This window comes from Schistocerca serialis, chromosome 7 (assembly GCF_023864345.2).
Source record: "Schistocerca serialis cubense isolate TAMUIC-IGC-003099 chromosome 7, iqSchSeri2.2, whole genome shotgun sequence".
Taxonomy (NCBI): domain Eukaryota; kingdom Metazoa; phylum Arthropoda; class Insecta; order Orthoptera; family Acrididae; genus Schistocerca; species Schistocerca serialis.
In genome coordinates, this window is record NC_064644.1 from 247,759,487 (window position 1) to 247,785,100 (window position 25,614).

Here is a 25,614-nt window from a genome sequence, read left to right on the forward strand (position 1 = left end):
GTAAAGCTTAACTGCTAAGATTACGACTCCAACCAAACTACTTCATTCGACCTAAATTGTGTCTCATATTACAATGGACCAACTCTGTTTCGATTTGGAGGGGCGGGCTAAGGCTTTTGTCTCCCCTTGAATTTCGAGTCTCAAATTTCAGGTGCGGCTTAGATTCGGGAAATTTTTTTTTCCTTGAAGTGCAGCTTAGATTCGAGTAAATATGGTATTCGCTGTTAACAACTTTATCTTTTTTTGAAATTCTTTTATTGTTACTGTCAGTCTGCATTTTGTATCCTCTCTACTTCAGCTACTGTTAGTTTGCTGCCCAAATAGTAAAAATCATTGACTACTTTCAGTGTCTCATTACCTAATCTAATTTTGTCGACATCACCTAATTTAATTTAACTAAATTCCACTTTGTTTTGCCTTTGTTGACAGCCATCTTACAACTTCTTTTCAACACTTCATCCATTCCATTCACCTAATCTTTCAAGTCCTTTGCCATTTCTGACAGGATAAACTGTCACTGGAAAACCTTAAAAGTTTTTATTTCTTCTGCCTGAACTTAAATTTCCTTTCCAAATATTTCCTTGGTTTCCCCTAATTGCTCAATGTACTGACTAATCAATGTTGGCAGGGGGTACAACTGTGTGTCACTGCCTTCTCAACTACTGCTTCTCTTTCATATCCTCCAACTCTTTATGACTGCAGCCTGGATCTGTACAAGTTGTAGATAAATTTCAGCAATCTTTATTTTGTCCCTGCTACATTCATAATGCCAAAGAGGTTTTTCTAATCAAGATAGTCAAAAACTTTCTCTCAATCTGCAAATGTTTTTCTTCAGTCTTTCTTCTAAGATACATCACAGGGTCAATATTGCCTCTTGAGCATCTACATTTCTCTAGAACCCAAAATGATCCTTTCTGAGGTTCGCTCATACCAGTTTTTCCATTCTTCTGTGAATAATTTATGTCAGTATTTTGCAACCATGACTTATTAAACTGATGGATTGGTAAAAAGAGCAAAAAAAGAGAGGAATGGGAAGGGAAAAGACAGGCAAGTGCGTTGGCAAATGGCGGCACACAAAGATGGTGAGAGAATGAGAATAAGGATGAGATAATAGGACAAAGGGGGTGGAAACTGTTGGGTGGAGGGTGTGGGGCAGTAGGTTACCATTGGTTGAGGTCAGTATCATTCTGGAAGAAGAGAATGTGTTGTAAGGATAGCTCCCATCTGTGCAGTTCAGAAAAGCTGGTGGTGGGGAGGAGGATCCAGATGGCTCATTGAAGTCAAATTCTTTAAAGTTTCAAATGTATAGCACCATCAAAAAAATATTACTGCATTACTATAAACATAATGATTGTTTAGGACAAAGAAGGATTCATGACATATTGGATTCTTGTGCAAAAGACCGTTGGTCTTCTGTTACTAACAAAAATAAGATCCAGGGATAAGAATACTACATCCATGTTTCACAAAACTGTTTGTGCACAGCACTTTTAGAGAATAAATGCAAACAATTTTGAACTAATTGATAAACCTAACAGAACTGGCACAAAATTTACCCCACTCTACTCACAAAAACACAGTAGTGCTGTTAACAGAATGACAACAACAGAGCTATTCTTATTTTTACAGCTCAGCAGCAAAATCAATATGCAGATGAACACTACTAGTAATGCACAAAAAAGCAAATAAAAAAATAAATAAATAAATAAGACAACGAAAAAAAGGGACTACTTACAGGGAACATTTTTGACACGAAAACAATAAGTGGGGCTTCCTTGCTGCTGTTACAGTCCATAAAAGCAGAGCGTAGGGCTTGTGTTGGCACAGGAAGTGTGTCAAACCTCTGTGTGTGTGAACACATAAGTTTTTCTGCTTTTTCCTGAGAAAGATGAGATGGTGAAGGTAACTTTGTGCAGACCATATCTGTAAACATGAACAAAAACTTAATAAAAACTGTGGGCAGAACTAGTTCAGTTTGTATGTTTTAAGCACCCAATGTGCATCCATCTACACTAAAAGCATTTTTCAGAACTTCAGCAGTTCACACAACCGTATTTTGAAATTACAGCAAAAATATAGATAAAAACAAACGGATGTACAAATGAGCGCACGCTCGCGCGCGCGCCCACACACACACACACACACACACACACACACACACACACACAATTGTGCACGGAGTAGTGGACTGATGGACTGAAAGGGGAAGATACAGGAAGAGGCACAATGTGGAGAAGTGGATGTGGGTGCAGGACAGGTGAAGTGGGTCATGGAGCAAGGGTGGAGGTGGGTGTGATGCTAGCTAGTTAGTTACATGTTCCATAGATCATCTGAAAGATTCATTTATTGAAATGATGTGAAACAAGTCAGTCCACAGGCTATGTGTACATGGTTAGTGTTAACACCGGTGAATACATTACTATTTTAGTCCTACTCATGGAACTACACTTAAAAACAAGTCTGCCTAGGCCTAGCAGAGATTGAGGCCAGGAGGATTAAAGGATCAAAGAATGTGTTGCAAGCATAAACCCCATCTAAATAAGCCACAGAAGCTGAAGTTGTGGAGAAGAAATCTCATGGCACTAGATGAGAAGTAGCCACTGAAATTAAAGATGTACTAAACTATTTTGCTACTGAGTGGTCAGTTCTGCTCCTGGCCATAGCTTGGCAAGAATCATTCATTCGGTTAGACAGCTAGTTGGTAGTCATGCTCAAATAAAATGCTGTGCAGAAATTACAGCAAATCTGGTATATTATATGACTGGTTTGATCTTGTGATATGAAGGACAACCCCGAGGCCAAACTGGAGTAGGTAAAGTTTGTTTTTTTACTTACTGCTGCTTAGGCCTAATTTTTCGAGTGCGCATTTTTAGCATTATACCGCTGATTAAATATGTTCATTAGGGGCTTTTCAAGCTCACCATTAAAGGTTTTTCTTTTATTTGTGTACTGTTCTAGTAATCGCGAAAAGTTCATTTTGTTTACATTTCGTGAATTTGCCTTACTTTCCAAGTGAGCATACTTAGTGTTATACTGCAATGTTAGTGCATTTGCTATAGATTAACTGATTAAATACATTCATTAGTGTGCTCTTCCTCCCCATGAACCATGGACCATACCGTTGATGGGGAGGCTTGCGTGCCTCAACGATACAGATAGCCGGAGGGGTATCTGTTGAGAGGCCAGACAAACATGTGGTTCCTGAAGAGGGGCAGCAGCCTTTTCAGTAGTTGCAGGGGCAACAGTCTGGATGATTGACTGACCTGGCCTTGTAACACTAACCAAAACGGCCTTGCTGTGCTGGTAATGCGAACGGCTAAAAGCAAGGGGAAACTACAGCCGTAATTTTTCCCAAGGGCATGCAGCTTTACTGTATGGTTAAACGATGATTGTGTCCTCTTGGGTAAAATATTCCGGAGGTAAAATAGTCCTCCATTCGGATCTCCGGGTGGGGACTACTCAGGAGGACGTCGTTATCAGGACAAAGAAAACTGGCGTTCTAAGGATCGGAGCGTGGAATGTCAGATCCCTTAATCGGGCAAGTAGGTTAGAAAATTTAAAAAGGGAAATGGATAGGTTAAAGTTAGATATAGTGGGAATAGTGAAGTTCAGTGGCAGGAGGAACAGGACTTTTGGGCAGGTAAATACAGGGTTATGAATACAAAATCAAAAAGGGGTAATGCACGAGTAGGTTTAATAATGAATTAAAAAAATAGGAGTGTGGGTAAGCTACTACAAACAGCATAGTGAACGCATTACTGTGGCCAAGATAGAAACAAAGCCCATGGCTACTACAGTAGTACAAGTTTATATGCCAACTAGCTCTGCAGATGATGAAGAAATTGATGAAATGTATGATGAGATAAAAGAAATTATTCAGGTAGTGAAGGGAGACAAAAATTTAATAGTCATGGGTGACTGGAATTCGACAGTAGGAAAAGGAAGAGAAGGAAACATAGTAGGTGAATATGGATTGGGGCTAAGAAATGAAAGAGGAAGCCGCCTGATAGAATTTTGCACAGAGCATAACTTAATCATAGCTAACACTTGGTTCAAGAATCATGAAAGAAGGTTGTACACATGGAAGAATCCTGGAGATACTAGAAGGTTTCAGATAGATTATATAATGGTAAGACAGAGATTTAGGAACCAGATTTTAAATTGCAAGACATTTCCAGGGGCAGATGTAGACTTTGACCACAATCTATTGGTTATGAACTGTAGATTAAAACTGAAGAAACTGCAAAAAGGTGGGAGTGTAAGGAGATGGGACCTGGATAAACTGAATGAACCAGAGGTTGTATGGAGTTTCAGGGAGAGCATAAGGGAACAATTGACAAGAATGAGGGAAAGAAATACAGTAGAAGAAGAATGGGTAGCTTTGAGGAATGAAATAGTGAAGGCAGCAGAGCCTCAAGTAGGTAAAAAGACAAGGGCTAATAGAAATTCTTGGGTAACAGAAGAGATACTGAATTTAATTGATGAAATGAGAAAATACAAAAATGCAGTAAGTGAAGCAGGCAAAAAGGAATACAAACGTCTCAAAAATGAGATCGACAGGAAGTGTAAAATGGCTAAGCAGGGGTGGCTAGAGGACAAACGTAAGGATGTAGAGGCTTATCTCATGAGGGGTAAGATAGATACTGCCTACAGGAAAACATTCCATTAGAACTACTGACAGCCTTGGGAGAGCCAGTCCTGACAAAACTCTACCATCTGGTGAGCAAGATGTATGAGACAGGCGAAATTCCCTCAGACTTCAAGAAGAATATAATAATTCCAATCCCAAAGAAAGCAGGTGTTGACAGATGTGAAAATTACCGAACTATTAGTTTAATAAGTCACAGCTGCAAAATACTAACGCAAATTCTTTACAGACGAATGGAAAAACTGGTAGAAGCCGACCTCTGGGAAGATCAGTTTGGATTCCGTAGAAATGTTGGAACACGTGAGGCAATACTGACCTTATGACTTATCTTAGAAGAAAGATTAAGGAAAGACAAACCTATGTTTCTAGCATTTGTAGACTTAGAGAAAGCTTTTGACAATGTTGACTAGAATACTCTCTTTCAAATTTTGAAGGTGGCAGGGGTAAAATACAGGGAGCGGAAGGCTACTTACAATTTGTACAGAAAGCAGATGGCAGTTATAAGAGTCGAGGGACATGAAAGGGAAGCAGTGGTTGGGAGGGGAGTGAGACAGGGTTGTAGCCTCTCCCCAATGCTATCTGATCCGTATATTGAGCAAGCAGTAAAGGAAACAAAAAAAAAGTTTGGGGTAGGTATTAAAATCCATGGAGAAGAAATAAAAACTTTGAGGTTCGCTGATGGCATTGTAATTCTGTCAGAGACAGTAAAGGACTTGGAAGAGCAGTTGAACGGAATGGACAGTGTCTTGAAAGGAGGGTATAAGATGAACATCAACAAAAGCAAAACGATGATAATGGAATGTAGTCGAATTAAGTCAGGTGATGCTGAGGGAATTAGATTAGGAAATGAGACACTTAAAGTAGTAAAAGAGTTTTGCTATTTGGGGAGCAAAATAACTGATGATGGTCGAAGTAGAGAGGATATAAAATGTAGACTGGCAATGGCAAGGAAACTGTTCCTGAAGAAGAGAAATTTGTTAACATCGAGTACAGATTTAAGTGTCAGGAAGTGGTTTCTGAAAGTATTTGTGTGGAGTGTAGCCATGTATGGAAGTGAAATATGGACGATAAATAGTTTAGACAAGAAGAGAATAGAAGCTTTCGAAATGTGGTGCTACAGAAGAATGCTGAAGATTAGATGGGTAGATCACATAACTAATGAGGAGGTATTGAATAGAATTGGGGAGAAGAGGATTTTGTGGCACAACTTCACCAGAAGAAGGGATTGATTGGTAGGACATGTTCTGAGGCATCAAGGGATCACTAATTTAGTACTGGAGGGCAGCATGGAGGGTAAAAATCATAGAGGGAGACCAAGAGATGAAAACACTAAGCAGATTCAGAAGGGTGTAGGCTGCAGTAGGTACTGGGAGATGAAGAAGCTTGCACAGGATAGAGTAGCATGGAGAGCTGTATCAAACCAGTCTCTAGACTGAAAATAACAACAACAACAGTGTGCTCTTCAAGCTTGCCATTAAAGGTTTTTCTTTTATTTGCATATTCTTCCAGTTATCGCAAAAAGTTTGTTTTGGTTACATTCGGCTCTTTGGGCCTAATTTTTGAATGCGCATCTTTAGCGTTATACCACAAATTTAAGTGCATTTGCTAATAGTTTACTTACATATTAGTTTTCACAACATATTTAGTGTCCTTTTACTTCTGTATTTAATATACTACCATTATCACTTAGTAAATCTCTTAACTAATTTCCAAACTACCATGGATACTAAGTGTGTGAGGAAAGTTAGTTCAGGGGTTTTGTGCAACTGTTGTGACAGGTGGTTTCATTAGGGAAATTGTAGCAGTGTGGGAATTGGGGAAGCAAATGAGACTCTTCCATTCTTTTGCAGGGTTTGCTCGAGAGATAGGATAATAGCTGAACAGGAGGAGAAAAGTAGAGCCCTTCAGGCTGATTTGGACAGAGCGAGGGAGGACCTGAAAAGGTTAAGGAGGGAAGAGGGTAAACAGCGGTGGGAAGTGGTAGCTGGGAACAGGGGCTACAGAAAGAGAACAGTGTATGACAGTTTCCCAATTGGCACAACCAATAGACTTGCCTTGCTACCACAGTTAAGTGAGGAAGAGGCTCCAGTAGAAGTAGCTGTAGTTAAGATGCAACAGAATCTCACTAGGAAACCAACTGTTTCAAAAAAAGTAGAAAGTAAGGGGAAAGTTCTGTTGCTAGGTAGCAGCCATGGAAGAGGTGTGGGCCAGATTTTGCAGGAAAAATTAGGTGACAGGTACCAGGCCACAAACTTTTTCAAGCCAAGTGCATGTCTTAGCCAGGTGGTAGAGGGTATACGTTCCTTGTGAAAGGGTTTCTCAAAGCAGGATCATGTGATGATAGTGGGTGCAGTGGGAAACAGTATTGGAAGTGATCAGGGCTACAGTATTGAGTGTGAGCTGGTGAAATTAGCCTCTGCAACGACCCATACCAATGTTGGGTTGGTGCCTCCTTTCATGCAGCATGATCAGCACCAGTTGAACTGCTCTGTCAGGAGGGTAAATATGGAATTGGATCAGTTACATAGGGTGGCCACTCTGTCAGACATTGGATTGGTTCCTGTTGAGGCTATCGATCGGGGGGGATTTCACAAGGCATGGCCTACACCTCAATAGGAAAGGGAAGGGTAAACTGGCAGGATAGTTAGCGAAATACATAAGGGGGGACACTAGTACTCATGGATGTACCTCTTTTTTAGACTAATATCAGAGTCCAATGAGAAGTTCAGGCAGGCAGGTGCTAAAGAGGTCCAAAACTCACAAGATTCTCACAACAGTAAAGTAAATAATAATGTTACCATATTTAACCAAAATATTGGTGGATTAAAGAAAAAAGTAGATGAGCTCCTGGTTTGTTTAGATGACACTGAATCTGATAATGTAATAGATATACTATGCCTGTCTGAGCATCATATTGTGTCTGATACGGAAAGGGTAAATATCAGTGGTTATAAACTAATTGCACTATGAGTACAGAGAGTAAGGTGAGAGGAGGAGTTGGCATATATGTCAAAAGTTAGCACTGTGTAAAAAGCTTAGATACAAAAAAGTTTTGTCTGGAGCAACATATAGAAGCATGTGCCTGTCAACTTAAACTGAAGGAGGGCTCTTTTATAATTGTAACAGTATATAGGTCCCCTTAAGGAAACTTTCATTTATTCCTGGAGAACTTGGATGCCTTGTTGTGCTATCTGTCAGATAGGGGAAAGCAAATTATTATTTGTAGGGACTTCAATGTTGATTCACTGAAAGAGTGAAATGTGAAGAATGACCTGGAAGTCTTGCTTGGTTCTTTCAATTTGACATCTGTCATTGATTTTCCTACTCAGGTAGTAAAGGACAGCAGCACATTGATAGATAACACTTTTATAGACCAAGATAAGTTTCAAAAAAATAAATTCTTGTCCTGTTGAGAATGGCCTTTCTGATCATGGTGCTCAGCTAGTTACAGTATATGACATAGCTCCATTCTGTAAATCAAAACTACCCTCCAAAGTTGTGTGTTCAGTTAATGACTCAACAATTAGAACTTTCAGGGAAAATCTTCAGCAGTTAGGTTGGGATAAGGTGTACCAGGAACCCAATGCTAAGTTAAAATAAAACTTATTTCATGATACACTTGTAAGAGAATTTAAAAATTGTTTCCCCTAGAAACTAGTTAAATCTAATTATAAGAAAACATGCAAAAAACCTTGGCTTACTAAAGGAATAAAAATATCTTGTAACCACAAAAGGGAACTGTATCTAACAACAAGAAAGGGTAATGACCCAGAAACAGTCAAATATCATAAAAACTACTGTGCTACATTAAGAAAGGTTATTAAAAAGTCCAGAAGCATGTGCATCATGTCTGAGATTAATGCCTCTGATAACAAAATCAAATCAATTTGGAATATTATTACAAGGGAGGAAGGGCAACCAAGAGTACAGGATGATGGCATTACCATCAAAGCGAATGGAAACTTGACAAACAACAAGCTGGAAGTCGAAAACATTTTGAATAATCATTTTTTAAATGTTGTAGAGAAAATAGGAGCTAAATGTTCATTAGAAGAAGCAAGGCAGTTAATGGAAGAGGCCTTACCCACACAATTTGATACAATTGAAATTCCACCCACCTCTCTTTCTGAAATTAGGAAGATAATAAACTCTCTCAAGAATAAAAGCTCACATGGAATTGATGGCATTTCCATCAGGATAATAAGAGCTTGTTCCCAAGAGATAAGTGGGATTCTTAGCCACATATGTAATAGCTCTCTGAAGCAGGGTATTTTCTCAGATAGACTGAAGTATGCCACTGTTAAACCACTGGAAAAAAAAGGGGAGGGGGCGGGGGGATACGTCTGATGTCAACAACTACCGCCCAGTCTCTCTTCTGACTGGCTTATCCATAATTCTTGAAAATGTAATGTATTGTACAGTAGCTTCACACCTTTGTAAAAATAAAGTTTTAACAAAATGTCAGTTTGGTTTCCAGAAAGGTTTTTCAATGGAAAATGGTATATATACTTTCACTAATGAAATATTAAATGCTCTGAATAAACAGAACTCACCCGTTGGGATTTTTTATGATCTCTTAAAGGCTATTGACTGTGTAAATCATGGAATAGTTCTAGATGGAAGCTCAAGTACTGTGGTATGAATGGGCAGCACTCAAATGGTTTAAATCATACCTAACTGGAAGAGTGCAGAAAGTTGAAATAAGCAGTTCACATAATATGCAAAAAACTGGTGATCTCTCAAACTGGGGAAAAATCAAGAATGGGGTGCCGCAAGGTTCGGTCTTGGGTACTCTGCTGTTCTTCATATATATTAATGACTTGCCATTCTATATTCATGACGATGCAAAGCTGGTACCATTTGCTGGTGATAAAAGTATAGCTATCACACCCAACAGACAAGAATTACCTGATGAAATTGTAAAAAATGTTTTTCAGAAAATCATTAAGTGGGTCTCTGCAAATGGGTTCTCATTAAACACAGTATATACAGTTCCACACAGTAAATGGAATGATACCATAATAAATATAGACTTCAATCAGAAATTGGTAGATAAGGTAGAATATTCAAAATTTCTAGGTGTATGCATTGATGAGGGGTTGAATTGGAAAAAACACACTGAAGATCTGCTGAAACATCTGAGTTCAGCTATTTATACTATTAGGGTCATTGCAAATTTTGGTGATATACAACTCAGTAAATTAGCTTACCACGCCCATTTTCATTCTCTGCTTTCATATGGCATCACATTCTGGAGTAACTCATCATTGAGTAAAAAAGTGTTCATTGCACAAAAGCATGTAATCAGAATAACTGCTGGACCTCATCCAAGATCATCCTGTAGACAACTTATTTAAAGAGCTAGGGATTTTCACTGTAGTATATATATATAGTAGAGTAAAAACTTTGAGTCAGGTTGGAAGCATTTGTGTGTGTGTGTGTGTGTGTGTGTGTGTGTGTGTGTGTGTGTGTATTTATTTTATATAAAAACAAAGATGAGGTGACTTACCGAACAAAAGCGCTGGCAGGTCGATAGACACACAAACAAACACAAACACACACACAAAATTCAAGCTTTCGCAACAAACTGTTGCCTCATCAGGAAAGAGGGAAGGAGAGGGGAAGACGAAAGGAAGTGGGTTTTAAGGGAGAGGGTAAGGAGTCATTCCAATCCCGGGAGCGGAAAGACTTACCTTGGGGGAAAAAAGGACAGGTATACACTCGCACACACGCACATATCCATCCACACATAAGTCTTTCCGCTCCCGGGATTGGAATGACTCCTTACCCTCTCCCTTAAAACCCACTTCCTTTCGTCTTCCCCTCTCCTTCCCTCTTTCCTGATGAGGCAACAGTTTGTTGCGAAAGCTTGAATTTTGTGTGTGTGTTTGTGTTTGTTTGTGTGTCTATCGACCTGCCAGCGCTTTTGTTCGGTAAGTCACCTCATCTTTGTTTTTATATATAATTTTTCCCACGTGGAATGTTTCCTTCCATTATATTGTGTATTTATTTTTATTTTTTTAAGTGTCATGTAATATTTTGTGTAATTAATATCTTTTATAGACACCTCATGATCTATGGAACAAGTACTAAAGTAATAATCTAATCTAATCTAATCTGTGGTAGGAAGGTGTATCGGACAGATCTTCCAGCTGCGTCTTCCAAAGGGCTATGATGAATTTGGCAGTAGATGTAGTGTAAGAATGGACCAAGATATTTCATAATTTGGACAGGCAGTAGGGTAAAAACTTTGAGACAGGTTGGAAGGATTGTGTGTAGCATGTGTCTCATGCCCAGGTACAATGATAAATAGTAAAGCCCCAGTGAAAGATTTGGTTCAGTTGTTCCAATCTGGTATGATATTGGCTGATGAAGTAGCTGACCCCTTGGAATAGTCAGAGAATTAGGGGGTTCCACGCTATAATGTTTACTGTGAATATAGTATACAGAACATGGAATCAACTAACTAAGAGACTAAAAGGCCATCTGTTTGTATATTTTCAGAATTAACTAACTACAAATTTTATTTGGCTGCAATAAACTGTTAACTTTAGGAACCAAAGAGAAGTTAGTGGAGTTTCAAGAGGAGATAAACAAGATCAAATGGTATATAATGGGACCATGGTAAGTGCAGCAAAAAAAGATAAGTTATGACCAGCAATAATTTAGCTTGTCTCCAAAACCTGCTATTTTTGAAATGGTTGATTTTTGGTTATAAATTATTCATTCCACATTACAGAGATTACAGCTCATATGGAGGCATGTAGATAGTCCTTTTTCCTTCATTCTATTTGCAAGTGGAACAGAAAAGGAAATGACTCAGAGGGTAAATGGTACCCCCGTCACACACCAGAGTATGGATGCAGATATAGATAAATGTTACTCTTTGCATTATCACCTTGTGAATTCAACAGTGAGAACATTCATCGGCGATTCCTACAATATGATGCTAAAGCTACTCCATAAAATTCAAGTTTTTCTCTTGAACCTGCTATTTTTAGTGATGTGGTATGCAATTGTGCCCCTGTTATAAAATTTGTATAAGCTAAAATAGTAGGTTTTGGAAACAAGCTACTATTTATTCTGCCTCATAATTTTATAGCTATCTCATGACTGTTGATTACACCAAACAGTATAGTTAGTACAGTTTAATTTGTTTGATGGATGGTATATGCAAGAAGAACATGAATGTTTTTTCCCAGAAGTATTCTCAGGGATATAACACAATAATCTTCCATAAATTCATACCCAAGAGTAATTTGAAAGTCTGTTTTAATTTTTATTGTTTAGTTTCAAACCATGTTCAATGTTTTTCATCATATTTCTTTTAATTCAATTAGCTTAAACTAGTGTTCTAAGTAGCCTAGTACTTACAAGTACAGATGTGCCATCAGCAAAAATAAATGGACAGGGATTTATGTTTAGAGGTAAAACACACAGATGCTTGTATAGGTCAACTGATTTGTGAGACTATAAAAAAAAGAGGCACTAGCTAAACTTTTCAAAGATGGCAGTATAAGCAGTTGTGATATTCTTAAAGAACTCTACTCAAAGTCTGCAGGAAGTCCCTTAGGATAACTACAAAAAAATCTGAGCTGGAGCTTCAGCTTATTTCTCATAACACAAGAATAACATTTGGTACAGCTCCAATTCACATGACAATTATACTGAAACAATGGTTGTAGTTTTGTGGAGTGTGTACACATCAATGGTTATTCTGACTCATGAAAGCATCTCTCTTTTTTCATTTCATTTTGCATTTTTTACATGCATCTGTTTCTTTTTTGCTGGCCTGTATTGGTCTACACCTGCTGTTTATTATTTATTTGGTACTTCTAACTCTTCTAATCATATTTCAGTCCATTGCATTTCACATTTTAACATGAACTGCTTACATTCTCTTCACGTAGTTACATAACAGTAACTTCGCATGTGACATAATGACATGATTCAGAAGCCGTCTCTTGCATGTTCTGTCCAGCAAAATTGCTAGCATGTCTTGCAATGTGTCTCTGTATGAGAGTATAGTGTGATGTATCTTTCCTACCTAGCCCTACATCTTCAATGAAAACTTAGGTTACTTAATGGAGCTTTTTCAGTACATTTTGTCATTATGTTGGACAAGACTTCTTGCAGGCTGTTAACAAAATTTATTTTTGTACGTGGGTACATCCTGGAACATCTCCAACACTGTAAGGCCATGGTTATGTTCCCAAACATTCAGCACTCAACACTAGATGAGGTATGAGATCCAACTATGTAGACAGCTTTTCTAAACACAAGTATTTCTATCAAGCTATGATGGCCCTCTTTGTTAGAATTCATAAAAGAGAACATATTTTGTAAATAAATATTCTATTTATTTTAACAAAAAATATGTTGCACAGTTATTCCCCAAAGCAAAAGTTAATTTTTGTTTAATCAGTTCTAATATATTCTGCATTTAGGACATTTTCAGTACAATTACTAATGATACAAAAACATCTAGATGTTATCATTCGATGAGTAACTAATTCTATCAAATAAGTATTCATTTTCAGGAAGCCAAATGTGTAGTACTGCCAGTAGACACATATACAAATACAAGAGACATACTACCTAGCTTTTAGAACTAATCACTCCTCCATCAGTGATGAGAGAGGACTAGGTTTGGGAAGGTTATAAAGGAAGGGCAGATCACTCAAGCTCCTGAATGAGATACACCTACCTGTAGTCAGGGAGTAGTTGGACAAAGATGAAAGAGGAGGTGTCAGAGATAACAGATCAGAGATGGTACATTAGTAAGCAATGTACCAACTCCAGTCCAGATATAAGGACAAAGTGAGAAGTAAACACAGATTGGGCGGAAAAGAGATGAATAGTGTAATTAAGAGTCAGGACAGAAAAAAAAAGTCACAATAAACAAATAATTATACATCCTTACTCCTCACTCTTTCCTTATCTCTGACACAATGCTTACCAATGTACCACTCTGACCAGCTGTTCTGACACCTCATCCATCATCTTTGGTGAACCTCCTCTTCGCCACAAGTAGTTCGCTCTTCTCCCTCCTTCTGGGGGCTGAGTGGTCTGCCATTCTTTTTTAAGCTAGAAAGTGTGTCTCTTTTACTTTTATGTGTATCTATTGGCAGTACTACACATTTTGCCTTCTGAAGGTAAGCACTACAAGCACTAGCCAGCAATTCCATATTACAAGAAATTAATTACATATACATCATTTTTTTAAGAAAAGAAAGAGTGAAAGAAACATATTAATACAAATAAACTCCATAACCTGAAGCCTAAAGTGTGATGAGTCTAGGAAACTGGATGAGATCCTTGGGCTAAAAATGAATATTCGGTGTTAAATGACTTAGTAATTAAAGTACTGTAATACACTATGGACATAACAATGAGTTATATCACTGCAATCTGTAAGATATGTAACCATATTTCCTACATACAAATGAGACAACAAAAATGTGGCTACATATAGATGATATAAATAAAACTTGCCACTATTTTTTCCTCATAACCTTGAAGAATATCAGTTGTGTAATAAAACATTATGTATCACACAAACCAACAACTGCAGTAAGCTGTTGTACAGTATGAAGCTGATTATTAAACCAAAATTACACCTTTTTGCAACTGTTCATCATCATGTATGGTAGAAAAAGAAAGGAATTTCTCACAAATGCAATTTCAAGAAGTTTGTTACTTTGAAAAAGAATTATAATGTTACAGATAACTGCTTGAATTTCAATATTTATATTACCAAGAATAGCTGAAGAGAGAGGTAACCACTGAGAGCAGACTGCTTGTAGCTGTACCTTGCCATCTGTATGACGCAAGTCTCTAGTCGTTAATTTGACATTCAAACTCTCACAAATCTTCTGCAGTCGTTCCTTATCCTGGAAGAAAAAGAAAAATCTGCTGAATAAATTCAGAAAATAAATTATTTTTAAAATTATACAAGGTGTACAACTTTGCTTGCACTGTTTGCTGATAGGTGGCGACAACAGTAAGTAGCGGTCGAAAGAAACAGATTGCAGACGTCAGGCAGTTAGTTTGGACCTCTGTCAACATAACCTCATTCAAACATTAGTCAATTTGTTTCTGCTTCATAAAGTTATTCTTGATTGAAAATGTCAGTTTACAAGCCTAATTCTCGTCATTTGCAGGAGGTTTTACTGTTTTGTTTCCATATGAAGAAAGCGGCTGAGTCTCAACGAATGCTCTCAAGTACATATGGTAAGGATGCTATTAGTGAAATAATGTGTTGTGAGTTGTTTCAATGCTTCAAGAACGGTGATTTTAATGGCGTAGACCAGCATAGTGGTGGAAGAGAGAATGTTTTCAAAGATGCAGAATTGGAGACATTGCTGAGTGCAGACTCACATCAAATTCAAGAAGAATTGGCACGATTAGTGGGAGTGACACAGAAAGCCATTTCAAAATGTCTCACGGCTATGGGCATGATTCAGAAAGAAGGAACTTGGGTCTCATGTGAGCCGAAACCAAGAGACATTAAATGGCGATTGTGTGTTTGTGAACAGTTGCTTCAGAGGCAAAAATGGAAGGGATTTCTGCATTGCATTGTGACTGGGGACGAAAAATGGGTTCATTATGATAAGCCTAAATGCAAAAAATCATGGGGATATCCAAGCCATGCTTCCACGTCGACGGCCAAACTGAACATTCGCGGCTCCTAGATCATGCTCTGCATTTGGTGGGACCTGCTCGGTGTCGTGTACTATGAGGTGTTAAAACCAAGTGAAACAATCACAGGTGCTCGTTATCAAATACAAATAATGCGTTTGAGCAGACCATTAAAAGACAAATGGCCACAATACAGCGTGAGGTACGATAAAGTGATTTTGCACCACGACAACGCTTGACCCCACGTTGCAAAAGAGGTCAAAACGTACTTGGAAACATTAAAATGGGAAGTCCTACCCCACCTAGATAAATGGCACATAACCTGGCTGATCAACACTTACAATCTCATGAAGAAGTCACAAATTGAGTCGATTCATGGATCACTTCAAAAGATGAATAATTTTTTCGACACAGGATTCATACACTGCTCGAAAGATGGGAGAAAGTAGTGGCCAGTGATGAAAAATACTTTGAATGATACATGTGCAATCAATTTGTTTCATTAAAGCCTCAAATGTTGGGGAAAAAACAGCAGAAGCAAAGTTGTACACCTTTTATGTATTTTATCACATCACCTCAAAATACTGACTAAATTTGTCCACTTGTCTATAGTAACCTTAATGTCAGTAAACATTAAGCCATTCAAATGATGGAAACGAAAGAAAGGAATAAAAAATTACACACACTTAAGACATTAACTACGATTTATCTACTCCATAAGGTATTCATGTAGTGTACAAGATCAAAATACACTTAACCCAGTGACATCAATTTTAAATACTCAACTGCTTGCTGTGAAATCAGATTTAATTAATATCAGTTAGTATTAGCTAATATGATGTTTGGGTAGTCTTCTACATGTAGGACAACACCACAGTTTCTGCACAGCCATGCACTTTCATTTCTTTTTTCTCTGCGATTACAGCTCATCATTTCATGTGACTGGGTTAATATTTTTACTCCTTTACTGTGAGCCACAACAGGCATACATCTGGCAAAAACAATGTAGTCAGTCAGAACAATATAGCCCTTTGCGTAGTTTTTGTTAGCCCTGTAACTTGTTCCATTATCTGTATTCCACCCAGGACTTTCCAGTACCATATTAATATGAGCTGGATTCTAGGAAAGACAAATAACCTACTATGTGATAGTAATAGAAGAATATAAGGGTTACCAAATTTCATGAAAGTTTTTTTTAAGACTGTGTCTAGTGTAATAATAAGAAGAATCATAAAAATTTATTCATATTTTTGTATTTTCCTTGTCTTCTCATGTCAGTCCAAGGAAAAGTTGAAAACTGTAATTTCTCAGTGTGCTGCAGGTGGCAGACAGAGTGCACTGTGTGTGTGTGTGTGTGTGTGTGTGTGTGTGTGTGTGTGTGTGTGTGTGTGTCAATGTGGTGGCAGATCTCTTCAAGGCATAGAACAGCTTAAAGGCTGGTGCTGTGATTGTTGTGTGGCAAAATGGTTCAGTGTAGTTCTGTTCATCAGACTGGGTACTAGTTCACTAGTTTTTCAAATGTCTGTGACTGTTCAGCACAGAACCCCATGCTCCACTGTCTGGCTCACTGCATGTCACAGGTTTCTGTCCTAATCAGGTGTATGACTGCAAGTATTTCTTTGGAGGAATGTCTGTAGGTTGTCCTCATCCTCAGTCCATATCATGAAGATGGCGCGAATGAATCTGAATTACACGGGAGTTTTGGGCTTCTGGTTGATTATGAAGGATTCCTTTAAATGGCCCACGAACAGGGTAGCACAGGGTGGTGCCACACAGGTGACCCTGGCTGTACCACGGGTTTGCTTGTAGGTGATGCCCTCACAGGACAAATAATTGTGGATGAGGATACAGTTGGTCATGGTGACAAAGAAGGAAGTTGTAGGTTTCCTAATTAGGAGCGAACATATTCAAAGACTTTATAAGAAGTGTCTCTACAGCAGGGTAGGATGGATGAAAATTCTTGTGTGTATGATAATGACAAGTTGCATAAAAGTTTAATCTTGAATTATCAGACAGTACTTAAAGTCTTTCACCTAGGGTGGACGCATTCCCAAAGCCATCAGAGTTTCTTCACACATTACAGTTCATTCATTCATTCATTCATTCACTGTGTTCAGCAGATCCCATCAAGGAGGAGAAACTCCACATTTCTGAGAGTTCTCCCTTCGGTGGGGTTTATGGAACATGCTGAACAAATGACTGAAAGAATGAAGAAACTAATATATGTGAAGAAACTAATGACTGCTCCCTGAAGACTGTGAGAAACACACCTATACAGAAAAATCTTATGGAACTTTTCATTATCACACTGAACACCCAAAAATATTCATCCTTGCCTTCATGTAGGTAGTGAAATATCTTCAAAGAAATTACTAATTCAGCAAACACAAAACTATCACTCACCTTTCTTACAATAATAGTGTCATACAATGACCAAATATTCTCCAACACAAACTGCACAAAAATAGGTTTTTTTGCTTTCTCCTGAGCTCCAGGCATCAGTTTACGTGTTTTACCATGGAGGTAGTAGTCTCCCCAAAGACAGTTCAGTAGTTCATCCTCAGAAATTTCCAGTTTTTTTGCATACAAAGATGCAAAGTCATGTAAACTGCAACAGATAATTCACATAATTCTCAGTACAGAAGAAAGCAAGTAAATTATACAGTGAGATATTAAAAATAAATTACTTCTTGTAAAATGTATACAAAAATATGGCTATCGTGAAAAGGGTAGTTGTTACTCACCATATAGCGGACACACACACGAGATCACAGTCTCTGGCCTCAGCAGCAGCCAGAGACTGTGGTCATTTTGTGTGTGTGTGTGTGTATGTGTGTGTGTGTGTGTGTGTGTGTGTGTGTGTGTGTGTTTAGGCTTTGTCCATTTCCAATGAAGGCGTTGTGGTCAAAAGCTTAGTTTCTGACAGTCTTTTTGTTGTGCCTATCTGCAACTCAACATCTCAGCTTTATAGTGAGTAGCAACCATCCTTTTCATGATACTCTCATTATTCCATTCTGGATTTTCCATTGTTTAAAATATGCCTATTATTTGTTAAGCTTCAAAAATAAAACAAACAGGTTCAAAAATAAAGCAAACAGAGGAAAACTAATCCACTAAAGTCATTTCACTTTACTGAGCATTCTTTTTGTGAGCCTGACATTTATCAGTTTCATCTTCAGAGTATTTATTGAAGAGTGGAACTTGCTCTTTGATGGATCAAACAAACCTGTGACCATACACATTACTCTCCTTTATATATGTTCAACATTCCTTGTTAGTCGTATTTGAAATATTATCAAAATCTGAAGGAATGTTTGTGCAGCTCTTTTCACAGGGTACTTCATTATAGATAACTGCAACATCTGCAAAGAGTCTGAATTATGATTAATATTGTCTCATAGGTCACCAAGATACAACACCAACAGCAAGGGTCCTCACATTTGCCTGGAATTCACTTGAAGTTACATCTGTATTGTCAATGACTCTCCATGCAATATAACACACTGTATCTTCCCTACTTAAAAAAAAAAAAGAAAACACCCTCAATCAAGTGACAAATTTATATGAAATAGAGGATGGGGAAAGATAGGGAGAGGATGGATGGGAGACTCATTACTTCCAGCCACTTAGGCATTGTGGTAATCCAATGGTGAAAATTGAAAACTTGTGCCAGACCGGGAATTGAACCAGGATTTATTACTTCTCATAAGTGGTTGTCTTAACAGCTTCGGTCACCCAAAAGCAGACCCCGACTGACTCAAATTTCCAACTTATCACATGATGCAATGCAGTGCCCCTGATCCACCAAATCCCTACTCACAAATTATTGATCCCGAAGGAGTTCAGATGATATTAGTGCATCTACACTGAAACAAACATCAAGGAACTGCTGCACTTTTACAGAAATGTACTTAGCTGTGTGGTTTCTGTTATACTGGACATGTCTGACAGAACAGAGAATGGAGAAGAAAGGGAGAGGATGGGTCGAAAACTCATGTCTTCCAGCCTTACAGGGCATTGTGGTAATGCAATGGCGAAAGTTGAAAACTTTCCAGTCTGGCACAAGTTTCTGTTTTTGCCACTGCATTATCACAACACACTGTGTGGGTGGAAGTCACCGGTATCCCACCCATCCTTTATCTTTCTTTCCCCATCCTCTATTTCATATAAATATTTGCACCAGCTGCATGATCTACAAGTGATGCCTGTTCTGTGAGACTCGTCTGACAGAACAGACACTACTTACACCACTTACTAGTCACAAATTTCACTTGATACTCCATTTGATATTACTTTCATTGTTAAGCACTGGAGTGATGTTGAATTAAAGCTTTTCATAAATCCACAAATACTGCATCTGTCTGTCAATCTTGATTCCCAGCTTTCAGGATGTTGTGAAAGACGTGCGAGTTGGATTTCGCATGATTAATGTTTTAGAAATCCATGCTGGTTGATGTGGAGGAGGTCATTCTGTTCAAGATACTTCATAGCACTTAAGTTCTATTTATATTTTAAGATTATACAGCAGTTGTAGAGTCGTAAAACTGCCAGCCCTTGCATACGACCGGAATTTCTTTGGATTTTATGAGAGGTCTTCTGATAAGGTTTCTCCACAGTGAACAATACAGGCTTCACACATTGCTTTCTCGACAGCCAAATGCATTTCATTTACCATTTCTCACTTTCATTAACTGTTGACTCCTTATTAAACTTTAAACAATGTCAGCTCTTCATATGGTTTCAAAATGGTGCAAAGATTAAATGTACATGTAACTGTGTACTTCACAACACAAACAAAAAACAGAACATCAGTGAATTACAACTGGAATCATCTGACTCACACAAATATCTGGTTGTAACAGTTTCTAGGAATAGGAACTGGAATAATCATACAGGTTCCGTAGTAGGTAAAGCAGACTTTGACTGATTCATAGGAAATGGAAAATGTCATCATTCTACACTGCTTACAAGAGACTTGTACAACTCATCCTAGAATACTGCTCTAATGTGTGGGACCCATACCAAACAGAACTGCTAGGGGATGTTAAGTATCTACAAAGAAGAATAGTAAGTATAGTCACAGATTTGTCTGACTCATGGGAGAGTGGCACAGAGATGCTGACAAATCTGAAATAGCACACGCTTCAAGAGAAATGCCAACTACCCAAGTGAGTAATCTGTGAATGTGTTACAAAATCCCACTTATTCTCCTGCAGGGACTGCAAAAGCATGATTACACTAATTACAGTGCACTCAGAGGCATGCCATCAATAATTCATGTTATATATTATTTATGAATGGAATAATAAGAAGTCTTAATAAGTGGTACAAATATATCATCATTTCTAAGCAATGTTTCAACATTTTTAAAAAAAGAGTATAATTGAGTTTGTGCTATAATGTGCATAACACTTCAGAAACGAAACAAGTTATCAAATCAGAAAGTAGAATCCTGTTTTTAAAAAATTAAAATAAAAAATATATAAATTATTAACCAAATTTTAATAAAGTATCTGCCGAAAAGCTTATAAGAAATGCAAAATGAATTCATCTTACTTATATTACAAAGGAAAGCAACACTAACTGGTATAAATTTCATGCAAGGAAACTGGTATTACTGGAGGAAACATTGTTCTGGATGTAAAAGGAAAAAGAGGTATCTTTCTTCAACACATTGCCTTTCACCTTAAAGGCACTTTTGTGGTGGGGGAACCACGAAATTTGAAGTGCAGATTATCTCTGTTGCAATGTTAGACATAAACAATAGTGTGGTCACAAAGAAAGATAGTTTATTTATCCACAATCAAGTAAACAAAAAACACAGAAACAGTACAATAAGCAGTACAGCACAATCTGAGGATAGGTGATGTGATGGGATGTCCAGGCTTTATCAGGGGCAACCCGACCCCTGGGTAGGCAGAGTCCTAGTAGACTGTCCCAAATTTGCCTCCAGATCTTCTGTGGAATGGTGTGTGGTGTTTTCTTCTCGTTGTCTTGTTGTCTTCACATTGTCCTTCTCAGGATTTATTTTCTTCTATGCTGCCTGTGTGGCAGTCAGCTGTGACAACCCATTACAGGCCTACTTCGCTGTTCCTGGCACGGACGGCATAGCGAGTGCCTTACTGTGACGTCTGCTGGGCAGCCACTGATGTGGCGGACAGTACTGTCTCAGCAACTCTCTGCAGCATATCGGCCAGGTGCAAGTCATTTTCGATCACTGCAAAGAGTGTGGAGACTATTGCTGTCAGCTCTCCTTCATGCACTGTGTACGCAGTGCTGTGGCTGGGTGCAGTTGGGTTGCAATTGATGGCTGGTGTGTTGCCACTCATGCCACCACCCGCCGATGTGGCCTCCTCTTTGCACGATTTTCCCCTGGGGGATCAAAGCACTAATCTTGCAAGCATGTTTTCTGGTGTGGGCACATTGTCTTCTTTTGCCCCCTTCAGTGGGGCTGGAAGTGACAGCATCAGCTGCCGGCATCATCCTCGTGGTTGCTGGCTGCCTCGCAGCTTGCACCTGGGTACAGACAGCAGTGGAGGGAGTGGTCAGCAGTCTTCTGCAACTGATGCCCCTGTTGGAAAGCAACTGCGACTAATTACTGCTCAGCCACGGTTTTTGCATCCTTGGGAGTGGACAGTTTCTGCTTACATGGGCGCCTGAACACTTCACGCACTCCTCAGGGAAGGAGCAGTGGTGAGCCACATGGCCTGTCCCCTGGCAGTGGAAGCACTGCAGCAAGCCCCTCTTCTGCTTAATGTTTTCCATGGTGACCATGGTGTTGGCTGCCCATTTTAGCTTGTAGAGCTGCCTGTTCTCCGATGTGTCAGTGGAATCACCAGCAGAGACGGCGACTCCTTGTGTGTGATGTGAGACTTGTCCCACTTCACATTGTGCATGCTAAAGTAAAGCTCTGCCAGTTTGTATCTCAGGAGTTCAGGTTCCACCACCTTGCGGAAGTCCTTGATGGTGATCTTTAAGAGCCTCTCGGGGATGATGGTGTGCATGTACCAGTGCAAGCCTTGGTTCGACACCTCGCTCATCACCTTGATGAAATCCTCCGTGTTTGCGACTTGCAGACGCAAGAGGTTTCCTGCTGCCGCTCGCACTGTGCAGTCTGCAGTCGTCCACTGCTTCACAAGCTGCAGGAAACCTTTGTAGTCTTTGGCCACCTTGAAGACTATGGGCAGCAGGCATCGCTGTGACCATCCAGAAGTGGTGTCCAATGGGGAGGCGGTTACTTCTTCTTCTGCAGAGTGGCCAGTGTGGGCAGCGGCCATGGTCTCCATCTGTTTGGGTGCTGTTGGCTGCTCCAACTTCTCCTTGTCTGCTAGCGCACCGTAGCGGTTAGCAGTAGCATTGGGCGGCGGGGAAGGTGTCGCCCTGGGTCTGGCCGCCTGCCGAGATGTGACGGTAGTCCAGGTTGCACCTGCCACACTGTCATCTGGTGTGGCGCATCTTCTGCCGCCGGAAATTGATACAGTGAGCTGCCTCTTCCTGTTGGGTGCCTTTTTGGTGCCAGTTGATGCTGCGGAGATTGGTCATTAGCGCCACTCACCATCTGGGTGCTGCAGTGCTCAGGCCGTCATCCTTTGCGCCCTCTTGTTGGCCGGGAGTACACCATGCACTATAAAGTCATCCTCACCGGAATCATCGTTCAAGTCAAGGTCCATGGATGGTGGCCAGGTTGTTCTAGGCAGCGGGTCAGATGGGGCCATCATGTGAGCAAGCTCATACACATGGTGGTCTGCCACACCAGCACTCCAGTCATTGGAAGTGGGGGGCCGGCTGGGGCCATCGACCAAGCAGGCTCAGCCAAACTGCGATCCACCACACCCACCACTCTATTCAGTGCTCCTTGGAACTCAGGTGTGCTGAGCCATGCCGAGCTGAGCTAAGCCATGTGGTGCAGTGGTGTGCCGAGCCAAGCTGTTTTTATATAGAGGAGAGCTCCAGTAGATGGTGCACCAGGTTTCGGACTGCGTGCACAAGCCTCTGGTGGCCAACCTGTGTAGATGCCACTAGTGGAGTACAGGTGTGTAGCACGTTGTCGGACTATGGACTTGGCACATACTCAGGTATGACATACAGGCTTATAGCACCCCTACCTCCTTGTGGAAAGGGTATTGGAGTGACTGATGACACATCCTTGGCATCTGTAACTGTCAGTGCTTGTGATGGCAGCAGCAGAAGGAGATTCTGACCTGAAACTAATTAGTAGGGGACACGTCGTGCAGCTGCAGACATATGCAGTGGCTATTTCCCTGCAAAGTGCCATAAAGGAGAACCAGCAAAAAGGGCACAGATAGCATCTTAATGTCCAGGTCCTCAACATGGTGGAGCTGTGCTGATGGTGAAGGTGTTGGCCACTCACACAGTGTTGTCAGGTACATCCATGGTGAAGGACCCAAAGGCGTCAGCCCAGGTGATAGTGTAAATGCAGGTGGCAGCGAAGCACCATGGGATGGGCTGGCAGTATGCATCAGGGCACTGGACCCCAGAGGAGAGGCAGGAGGCAGCAACACCCTCAAGGTGGGCAGGTCTGCCTCTGCAGCAGGAGCACCCCACAAGGCCTGGACAGGCACTGAGGGAGGATGTGAAGGAGGGGGCAGTGGGCCCTTGGTCCTTGCCATGCTTTAAGGATGCAGCTGATTGTGGTGGCATGCCACCAGCCCTTTGCTGGTGCCCACCTTTAAGAGGCAGCAACCGCAGCAGCTGTGGACCATAGCTGGAATCCACTTTGTTCAGCAGTCAAACCCCAGAGGCAGACCATGGAGACAGAGGTGAACCGCAATGTGGGTCTCGCTGGTGGAGTGCATCAAGGCGTCATTCATGGAAGAGTTTGTGAGATATTTCCTCATTTGAACCTTCAAGAAGCAGACGTTTTATTCCACCTCATGTTAGGTAGGGGGTGAAAAGGAGGAGCAGCCACATGGTGAATGCCTTGACGAGTGCAAAAATCATCATAGGTCTGAGACACAAACTGTGGACCACTATCTGTCACAATCCTTTGCAGAATTTTTTTTTTTTTTAGAGGTACTGAACTTTAGCCACAGCTGATATGGAAGGACAGCAGATAATGTATGGAAATTTAGAGAAAATATTGGCAACCAACAACTAATAATAATTTAGGAAGGGGCCTGCAAAATCAAAATGGACGGGTTACCACGGGCTCTGCTGTGCAGATCCCAGAGGGAGCATCACCCATGGTACCAACTGTTGTTAAGTCCACTGTTGTTGAGTCCACTGAGAGCAGGCCATAACAACACACACAATGTCACCTTTGATGATAGGCCTAAATACGTGTAAATGAGCCAACAACTTGATATGAGAGATCTTCCAATGTCCCACATGTAGGAGTTGAAGCGCATCTTGCCGTAGGGTGGCTATGATCACAACTCTGGGCAACAACCCATCTGTAGCTAAGGCAATACCACCATCAAATGCCAAAAGGTGGTGATGGACAGTAAAGCAGTTATAGAAATGATCGGAATCTCTGTCAATTGGTTGATCCAACCAACAAGCTGAACACAGTGAACTACTTGGTGCAAAATCAGATCAACAGCAACAGTAGTTGTGATCTGGGAGCCCATAATAGCAAATACTTCCATTGTATCCACTGTATGTTGCACCTCAATATCTAAGTGAAAACAAAGGGCTCATTGTGATCACAAGAGGATCTGGCCCCATCACAAGACAGGACCATGCATCAGCATAGCCATGCTGCGTGGTAGGCAGAAAATGTATTTTATAGTTGTAGCAAGATGGGAGCAAGGTCCAACACTGGAAGTGATGTGTTGCTTTGTTGGGTAATGTAGCAGAAGGAATAAACAACAAAACCAAGAGCTTGTGGTCCGTAATGAGAAGGAACTTTGACCCATACAAGAATACACGAAACTTTTTTAGGGCACAGATTATGGCAAGCGCTTCCTTTTCAACTTTGAAGTAGCGCTGCTGAGTGGAGTTGAGCTTTTTTTGATGTGTATGCTATCAGACATTCGGAACCATCTTCATAGTGACATACAAGAATGGCCTTGAGGCCATACTGAGAGGCGTGTGTAGCCAAGATGAGGTGGTGGGCAGGATGGAAGCTAGCCAAACAAGGAATAGAATGCAATTTAGATTTCAAAAGCATGAAAGCACACTTACAAGCCACTATCTAGCGAAAGGAAATGTCCTTGTGAAGGAATTAATGGAGAGGATGGACCAGCATGGCTGCATCCAGAATGAACCTGGGATAGTAGGCAATTTTCCTAAAAAATACTTGGAGTTCTTTGACTTTGGAAGGGTGAGGCACTTTGCACCATCCTAAGAAACATCAAATCACG

General features: G+C 40.1%; 1 protein-coding gene across 2 annotated transcripts in view; it reads right to left on the reverse strand.

Moving 5' to 3' along the window:
* Window positions 1–25,614, reverse strand: part of LOC126412527 (elongation factor-like GTPase 1) — a 593,784-nt gene that overhangs the window by 509,956 nt on the left and 58,214 nt on the right. For both annotated transcript variants that reach the window (XM_050082167.1, XM_050082166.1), the window contains 3 exons: window positions 17,693–17,897; window positions 14,406–14,541; window positions 1,736–1,923 (listed from right to left, as the gene is read on the reverse strand). In XM_050082167.1, coding sequence (XP_049938124.1) covers window positions 1,736–1,923; window positions 14,406–14,541; window positions 17,693–17,897 — 529 coding nt within the window. The remainder of the gene's footprint in view (window positions 1–1,735; window positions 1,924–14,405; window positions 14,542–17,692; window positions 17,898–25,614) is intronic.